The sequence below is a fragment of the Wolffia australiana genome, chromosome 1 (genome assembly GCF_029677425.1).
Source record: "Wolffia australiana isolate 7733 chromosome 1, ASM2967742v1".
NCBI lineage: Eukaryota > Viridiplantae > Streptophyta > Magnoliopsida > Alismatales > Araceae > Wolffia > Wolffia australiana.
In genome coordinates this window covers 22,141,674-22,151,379 of record NC_135835.1, presented here as the reverse complement: position 1 = coordinate 22,151,379, position 9,706 = coordinate 22,141,674, and the positions used below count along the sequence as shown (strand labels likewise).

At 39.4% G+C, this 9,706-nt stretch overlaps 1 protein-coding gene across 1 annotated transcript; it reads right to left on the bottom strand.

Annotated features, from left to right (window-relative positions):
* Positions 1 to 3,483: 3,483 nt before the first annotated feature.
* Positions 3,484 to 6,949, bottom strand: LOC144711001 (uncharacterized). The gene is made up of 12 exons (XM_078584896.1): positions 6,822 to 6,949; positions 6,637 to 6,736; positions 6,435 to 6,543; positions 5,795 to 5,883; positions 5,285 to 5,341; positions 5,100 to 5,208; positions 4,918 to 5,016; positions 4,780 to 4,844; positions 4,549 to 4,652; positions 4,389 to 4,453; positions 4,106 to 4,160; positions 3,484 to 3,969 (listed from the first exon to the last, which is right to left on the bottom strand). The coding sequence occupies exons 1-12, from the start codon at positions 6,874 to 6,876 to the stop codon at positions 3,809 to 3,811; spliced, it is 1,068 nt and encodes a 355-aa protein (XP_078441022.1). The 5' UTR covers positions 6,877 to 6,949; the 3' UTR covers positions 3,484 to 3,808.
* Between the last annotated feature and the right edge of the window lie 2,757 nt (positions 6,950 to 9,706).

Genomic DNA, 9,706 nt, shown 5'->3' with positions numbered 1-9,706 from the left:
CTTTGCTTAATTCTACTTATATTTCCTCAATATCAATATCTCACCTATTCTATTGTCGTATTTATCTCTTCTCGTACCGATAATCACTATAGTGAGATAATTAAATCCTTAATTCATTGTTCCCTGTGGAGACGATCTGTACTCATCACTAACTAATTATTCCAAAGTACAGTTGAATATATTTCCATTGAGTAATCTCAAGTACCAACAACGAACTAAAAGCCCTAAATTTGAGATTATCAGGAGAAGGAGAATGAGAATATAAATTCAGTATAAATAGTTAAGCAAAAGTTGATGCATAAATGATGGCGCACGCCATCTTAAACCATCGACGACGTCATCCGCACTGCCCGCCACCGTCGTTGACAGCCGGGTGAAGATACTCGATTATCGTATTTTGATTTTCATTGTCTTCTTTAGTCATCTTTTGTATTTTCGTACTCGTCGATTTGTTCGTTGCATAGCGACGCATCCCGTGTCCGTGTTTTTGTCATCATCGGGAGGGGTCCTTAGTCATTTGGACCCCCTCCCTTGCCTCTTTCCCCCTTTTCTTTTATGTTTTAATTTTCCCTTTTATTTTGTGGGGGCCCCATTATATCAGGGCCCCCTAATGGACCTCAATTTCCCCTTTGTTGACCCATTTAAGGGCCCAATTGACCTCCCCCTTCTTTATAAGGGAAGAGGGGGGGGGCGCCCTAAAACTTAGGCCAGGAAGAATTGAGTAAGTGTTTGTTTTTTTCATTCTGTCTTGGTCTCACCCCTCGTTCAGAGAGGAGGGGGAGAAGAGGAGGAGCGTGGAGGAGGAAATTTCTGAAGAATTGGAGGAAATTCGTTCTGAGGAAGGTGAGATCTGGCCCTCATCGTGGCCAATTCCTTCCCCGAACAACCCCCATCGCACCAGGAATTCACACGATTGATTCCCCGTCAACAATCGTCGGCAGTCTCACCGCGCATGGAGGTGAATTGCTGCAGCTTAGAGGGGAATTTCGGCAAGGGAGTGGCCATTACCTTCCCCGAGCATTCCCCTCGCAGCAGGAATTCTAACGACGGATTCTCACGTCTCCAACATCTGCAACCTCACCGCGCGGCGCGCACTCAGCCGTTGTGCCGCGTGACTTGCCGGCGGCGTCCATTGGGTTGAGGATCAATCCTCGATGAAAACTCGACGGCCACAACTCTCCCGACGATCCAGGAGTCCAGCGTGCCCAAAATTGGGCAGAATCAAGCCTCCGGCGGAGAACCCAACGGCCGTTCGGCCAGAATCGTCAGCTGCTGATCATGGAAGATTACGACTCCTTGGTTACTTACTGCGGGAGAGATTAGCTCCTCCTCCCGTCTATCTGACCAAGGAGATCCCTCCCCGAGCGTGGCCAATAATCCTAATTTGGCCGAACGATCACCTCACAAGCGCCACCGTTCGTCCTGGTGTGTCGAGTCAACACCCCTGGTCGCGCTTTTGTGAATTTTGCTCTGAAACTGTGGGTCAACGCCCCTGGGTCATTACTCAGAGGTCAGCTAATTCAAACACCGACCCACGGGATCTTGGCCGCTTTGCGTGGGTGGTCTACGTCCGCCGCACCGTCCGGGGTCGTCATCCGCACGCGCAATCCGGGTTGGAATACCGTCGGTGCCGGTTTCCTCGAGGTCGTGCCGCCCGGGGTGGACGAACGCATGGTGATATATGCATCGCCCTCCCACTCCTCCTCTGACCCCCCGTCCCATCGTTCCTGCGTTGTTCGCCAGTTGAGCCGCCGACGCTCTCCGGCTCCACTCCATTGCACCCACTCCGGCCGCCGTATCGACAAACAGCCTGCACGACGAGCCGCCCGACGACAGGTACGTTCCCTCTCGCCGCTTGTTATTTTACCTTTTGCAGCCTATTTTCGTCTTGACTCCGGCCTGCTCGGGCTAGGTGGGTGAGAGAGGAAAGAATTTAGAGAAAACTATGAACGCAAGTGAGCGTCTTCCCGGTACGGACAAGTCCGTCCATTACATGTGAGCCCTACGATCGGTTCCGTTCGGCCGTAGATGTCTTCGTCCCTCCGACGAGGACCGAGAGGTCACCGTCACCGTCACCCGGTGACCCCTTCGGAGCACTGAGCTCGGCATCTCCCTCGAGTCGGAGCCTGCACGTACGACACGTAGGACGCATTCATCATGCATCGTAGTTACATATACCCGTTAGGGTTTTATCTGTCGGACACTGACACCGTCGACGTTCGATACCACTAGCTCGGTACCAAGCCATCATACTCGTTGCCGACCGGACGGCGTTCTCGACGACGTCCGGCATCAACTTGGTATGAGAGCATCATCTCGATACCCATTTGGACGACGACACCGCCGTCGTCAGGCATCAATAAAAAGGGGAAGGAAAAAGGAACCAAGAGGAAGAAAACCCAAAGATCTTCGTGGAGGATTCTGAGGATTAAAAATAAAGGAGCTAAAATATACATGTACTATGATAGGTTAACCTTGTATTTGGTAGCAAAGTGTGAGTGGTTGAAACAAATTATAGGTGGCTTGAACTACCCATATAGTAGTGATATGGAGCTTTAGGAAAATAGTACCTTATGCATTATGTATCGAATTAACCTGGTAGCCACTTAGTATGAGTGAGAGAAGTTAATTAAGGTAATAGGGAGAATTCAGAAAGGTTCAAAGAGATGAGATTTGGGAGGCAATGAGATGAAAGACCAACCCTACTATAAACATATAAAAATGAAAAAGTGTAAATCAAAGCAGTTTGAATACGCTTCTCTCATTTGTAGATATCATACCCTTTGGATGAATATTATTTTTAGTGGGAATTCTTGATCAGATCCTGTTACATGCCAGATAATCCTATATCCAATATGATTGAGGTAGGATTATTAGCCTACATGAGGGTTGGAAGTTTGGTAGAAATCTACATTGATGAAAACTATACAGGCTTCACAATCCATATGAGATCCACATCAAGATATAGCTTGGCAAGTCTAATGCAAAGATCTAGTTCAGATCAACAGGTTGATAATTTGTGATAAATTTTGGATTACAGTTCTTTCGGATGATCTAAGAAACCAACATCGAGATCCAGTTATCCTACAGTTGAGGGTATGTCAGTAATTGACACAGTCCACAATCATGTATGACACTTTATTAAAGAGATGATTGTGAAAGGAGTTGACAGATTGCACCGTAATTACTGAAGAGGGCATGCTTTTAGGCATTATATTTGAGAATTGATGTTCAAGAAGGGTATAATTGACTGCATTCGTCAACCAAACTGACAGGGGGTTGTGAAAAATATCGATCTTCACTTCAATTCCAGTTGTCGATCTTTCGATCTTCACTAGCATTAATCACATGTTCTGCATCAGTGGATGAAGAATTGCGACCATAAGAATTTCAGATTTACACAACTGATACTTTTATTCCATTCGAGAAACGACATGCACAACTGGCCCTCTTTTCTTGAAAAAATAAGAATAAACACTGCTGACATTGAAATGGAACTTCAAATCGAGTTGTACACACTGTCTTCCATGTTTAAGTCGAAAAAGTCAATAAAACTTCAAAGTTAAAAGAAAATTATGCACACATCAATAAAAAGTGCACAACAAGCTCCTTAGCATTGATTCAGACAACCAGCACTCAATTGTGTGTCGAATAGGTCAATCAATACTTAATTTTTCTTATTAATACGAATCAAGCCACAAATTGATCAATCAGACTAAGCGATGCCTTCGATTGACAACAAGATTCCATGAAGAATTTAGAGACTGGAAACTACCATTCAAAATATTTAATGAACAGAAAATATTCATTATGGGCAAGGGTTGGGATACTTTGCATGGACCGCGTCGATCTCTGCAGCAATCTCAGAAGTCACATGGACACGACACGAGTCGAGGGCTTCACGAAACTGGGAAACGTCGGTCACCCCAAAGACCACGCTCGCCACAAGGGGCCGCGTCAAGACAAAGGCTGACCACGGCATGAAAATATAATTCATTATTTTGTATTTCATTCATTTTAGGTACTTAAATCCAGAATCAGAGGCCATTTATAGACTCATAACGAAGCTCATTCACCAAAAAAATATTTTTTTAATGAAGCCTACCAATGGCAAGGGATGCAGGACGGATATTATGCTTCAAAGCAATGTTTACATATTCCTGCAAAGAAGGGTAAGTTAGAAAAACCGTATAAATGAATAATCAAGCTGTAATGAGCTTGAACATGCTTGGTAATGTTGATTCATCTTTTAAGTTTCATTGGTGAACCATACGGCTCAAATTAGAAAAACACAAAAATAAGGATATTTTGAAGAGTTACGCCCTCTAAATTTGGTAAAATAGATTATAGTAGAGAAAACTTGGGGTCAAATTAAACAGGTCCGGTACCTGGGCTGCCGACCTGACAGCTAGCTTGGACAAGTTATACCTTGATTCACCTTCAGAATATCTTCCTAAAATCAAGTAATTAATACGATAAAATATTTCAAAGGGACCCTACAAATGAATGATTCGCAGTTAAAAATGGGAAAAGATCAGTCAAGTCAACCTCTATATCGATTCATCCTTGCATTTTGTGGGCCGCCATCTGGAGAAAAGTATTTTCCAGATAGTATGCCCATCGCCGTTGGGCTGTAACCCAAAAGCTTAATTCTAGAAGAAATCGTAATCAATAGAAAAATAAACAGTATAGGGCATGATAGATTAAAAGTAAAACAAAAATTGAGTGCAAATGACAGAATCTAAAACATTCAGCCATGTTTATATAAATTCGCACTACCCTTCGTGATGGCAGCATTCGGCAAGCCCAGAATCAAAGTTTCGGCATAGAAGGTTGTAGCAATTCTAAGACGCCATCAAGATCAAGCGTGAGATTGTAGATTGGATAAAAAACTTGAAATTTTCATCATTGACGTACTTGCAGTGAGATAATCCTTGGATAATTGCCACGTTTGGCGATTTCAAGGAACTTCATCAAGCCGTATGGTGTTTCGTTACTGAGGCCAATGTATCTCACCTAAAATAATACTATAGAAAAAGATGAGCCACGAAGAATTCTTCACGTTTACTGATTTTACTAAAAAATCCTATTTTTCTCACCTTTCCAGCATCAACAGCACTTCCAAGGGCCTCAAGCTGTTCTTCAATGGGCACCGAACTAAATTGGCGATCTGGATCATATTCAATTTCCCCAAACATAGGAACATAACTGTACTACGGAAAATTAAATTAAATGAGGGAAATACCATTTATAATTCACTTATGATTATGTTTAGCAAGCTCACCGATCAGGCCAATGAATTTGCTGAAGATCAATGTAATCAGTCTGCATGCGTCGTAAACTGCAGCCATTCAAACAACAGAAGATGTCAGGAAGAGATCGACTCCCACTCGAAAACAAAAAAAAATTCTAGGAATATATTTAACCCAGGCCCTGATCTTTTAAACATCAATGAACAATTAAAATTTTCGGCAAGAGCAGCAGCTCTGAACCCTATCAATACAATGGCATGGCGAGTGTTTGTATTAAACAAAAATTCTTGAAGGGCGAATTATATTAGATTTAAATAAAAATAACTCATTTTTTATCGAATAGAAGTATATGGAAATTCGACATTAAATAGTAAAGAAAAAAACTTGCAGCTAACGACTTTGGACATACAAACTAATATGCAATTCATAGACCCCTGAATAATGCAAAAAAGTATAGAACACACGATACAGAAAAAAGGATAAAAACTTTGGGATTTCATTTCAAAAGAAAGAGCATTTAAGATCTCCAAAAATGTCATGACCTGCTGTCTATTGCTTCTAATATGTTCTTTGCATCCAAACACACTGGTCCACCGCGTATCCAGGTCATCTGACCTGAGGGTCCTGTTATCTGTTAAGATGATGCATTATATTTGTACGGGCAGGGAAAACGATTTAATCTAACCAGTTGTATTGATCTTCGAAGAGATAGAAATAAGATTTGGCGATAAAATGACAGAGTCAAACATCTTCTATGTCACGGGAAAAAAAAAAGACGTTTAACAGAGTCATGACTAAGTTGACAGCGACTAAGTTGAGGAAAAGTGTCCAACCAAAGATAATATACAGCAATACAAACTTTTCATCATTGATTTGTCCAAAACATCGAATCAAAGCTTTCCACAAGAAAGCCAATGCATCAAATGAAACTTAGCCAAAAATCTAAAATAATCCCTATCACTTCCTTCACGACTGATTCAATTCTTGTTCAAAAATCCCTAGTTTAACTCTAACATTAATTTTTCTGGATCTCAATAGGCCGACAAATTTGTTACTTGCCTCGGAGAAATTTATGCCGCGTGAAATTACAAATTTATGCAATATTATATGCTTGAAGTGGACCACGCTTTCAGAATGACAGTAAGAAACAAAGAGAAAATGCGCAAAACGGAGGCAAACAACCTTTGTCGCCAGCACGACGCTGTCTCTTGGCACCTTGCTTTCCTTCAACCATCGGCCGATGTACTCTTCGCTCCTTCCTTGAGTTTCCCGGCACTGAGGAACAGGATACCTAAAAACAAACAGCCGACGCTAAAATCTTCCAATCAAAACACTAAAAAAAGAGATATTGACGCAAATTGCCAAAAGAAAAAGAAATAATTACATCTCTGCGGTGTCGAAGAAATTGATCCCGGAGGCGTACGCGTCGTCAAGAATTCTGAAAGATTGTTGCAACGAGTTCTGTTCGCCGAACGTCATAGTCCCTGAAACAAGCAACAATTGTGAATTGCAGAGTAGCATTCGACAGAAGAAAAACGGCAATTTTCGACAGAGAGAAGAAGTTCAAACCGAGGCAGAGCCTGGAGACATTCAATCCAGGAGCAAAGTTGACGAGAGGAACCATCTCTCGACTCTCTGATTCTCCGCTTCGATCTGCCAAACTACTCAGACTGAATTTCGTAATCTCTTTGAGCACAACCAAGAACAAGGACAACAAATTTGAACTGCTTTCACATTTATATGAACCTTCACCCTTGTTATTATAAAATAAAAAATACTCTCTTTTCTTTCTCTCTCACCCTCCCTCCAATTAATTTCCCCTCTCTGCATATATAAATTTCCTCCCTCTCTCTATTATTTCCTCTACCTGTATAAATATAAAAATATGTAGAACTTAACCATAAGCCTTTGTTATTATAAAATAAAAAAATACTCTCTTTTCTTTCTCTCTCACCCGCCCTGTAATTATTTTCCTCTCTCTACATCTATAAATTTCCTCCCTCTCTCTCTATTATTTCCTCTATCTGTGTAAATATAAAAATATGTAGACCTTAACCATAAGCCCTTGTTATTATAAAATAAAAAATACTCTCTTTTCTTTCTCTCTCACCCTCCCTGTAATTATTTTCCTCTCTCTACATCTATAAATTTCCTCTCTCTCTCTCTCTCTATTATTTCCTCTATCTGTGTAAATATAAAAATATGTAGACCTTAACCATAAGCCCTTGTTATTATAAAATAAAAAATACTCTCGTTTCTTTCTCTCTCACCCGCCCCCTAATTAATTTCCTCTCTCTGCATATGTAAATTTCTACCCCCCTCTCTCTCTATTATTTCCTCTATCTGTATAAATATCAAAATATGTAGACCTTAACCAGAAGCCCTTGTTATTATAAAATAAAAAATACTCTCTTTTCTTTCTCTCTCACCCTCCCTCTAATTAATTTCCTCTCTTTGCATATATAAATTTCCTTCCCCCCCCCCCCCAATTATTCCCTCTATGTATATAAATTTAAAAATATGTACTACTCCCTCTCTAAATATATATAATTTACATCCCTTCTCCCACTATAACCTCCTCCCTCTCTCTAATTTTTTCAGAAATGCTATGGGAAGGTTCATATTAATATTATAGGACATGGCAAGGTGATTCATCCCATATATCAACCTCCTTACGAGTAACCCCAAGTGACATTCAAATGCATGTGAGGCAATAAGATACTCCGAGATATGAGGGACAAAAAAAGGTTCACTTGCAACATTTGCGGGGTAACCATAAAATGGCACAAATATGAAAGTTCCACTTCATTTAAGAAATTTCTTGAAAATTTCCATCATAAAATGCAAAATTACCTGAAATGCAAAGGGTGTCGACGGATAACATAATAGTTAGTGGCAGAATTCTTGGAAAAGTCAGACTTTAATCAGCAATATTATACTGCCCTCGCCCCAATAGAGACAAAATATGAACCAATGAGCTTCATATAACTATATGATACTTACTATATGGATTATAACACACTAATTATTAGATGAATCTTATGAACTTTCCATGTTTATTTAAACTCAAAATATTATATATGCATGTTATCATGCTTAAAATTATTAAATTTATTTTCTAATGATATTCTAATTTTTATGGAAGTTTGGGTATTTTATGGAATTTTCTGACATTGTGTGAAGTAGGTATATATTTTATTCTTTTCTGAACTTGAATAAATTTCCTGGGAGTATGTAAAGCTTGATTTGAGATCACTACATGTTGTAATATAATTAATTTTTGTTGCGGCTTATCATTGGTCGTAGTCAGACATGCTTGAAACCAATGATTGGCATTCCAATCATCTCCGAAACAGTGTTATTATGCCATTATGGGCTATAATTTTATGGTGCTCCTTTTTTATTGCATAATGAGATGAGGACCAATGAAAAAAAGGAGGATTTATATCACAATTGATGTGATTTCAAATTTGGAGAAAATGCGTACACATATGTTTTGATTTCCAAAAAGAGTTTAACCAGATTGAGATGCACAGTTATAATGATTAAATGTAGAAAAATGTGGCCAGAATATTTGGAAACTCTATGGGTCCGGTGACATGTTGGAAATCCAATGTGTGGATCAACGAGGAGAAAGAGAAATCAAATGGTTGAGAATGATTCATCTTCAAATTGAGATATCTGATGATCGAGAAAAATGTTTTTGGCTGACATTTTGAGCGCAGATTCATCTCGTTTCCCTCTATTCATCCATACCCACTGATCTAAAAATTGACTTTTCTATCTTGTGAAAATAATATTGGAATTTATCCTACTTAGTAAGCTAAGTGAAAGAAAGTTATTTCAAGACCCATTAGGTATTCTTGGTGCCCAATCTGTCATTGAAGTTATAAGATGAAAGAGAAGGCTCTCCCACTGATGCAATGGCCTTAGTTGTGAAAGAAAATAATGATCTACAATAAGTCTCATTGCATTTACATCTTCATATTCTTCTCAAAAACCCTTCATCTAAATCCATACATTCATCCAAGCACATTTATCCTCTATATACATTAATTTATATCAATAGTCATCGTCATCCACTATGCCCCCTTATCCTATTTTATTAAGTTTTAATTTTGTTGTATATATCTTATTTATCATATTCTCACATCATCTTAATTATTATTTTTATAAACATATACTCATCTTTTAATTACCATTTAAAAAGGTTTAAAATCCCTAACATATGTTCCACTATAGAGATGACCCTCACTCACCCCTAGCTAGTCATATTCTTTTATGATTCAAGTAATAATACATTTTATTGGTTAGCTGAAATCTCAATGAAGAATTAAGACCCATAATTTTGAGTTCTTCGGTGGATCTTTTTTTCCAAGAAGTACCTCATGTGATTTATATGCTATACTTCTTGAGAGGAGATCTATATCTCATCAGCAAGAGAATGCTAGATG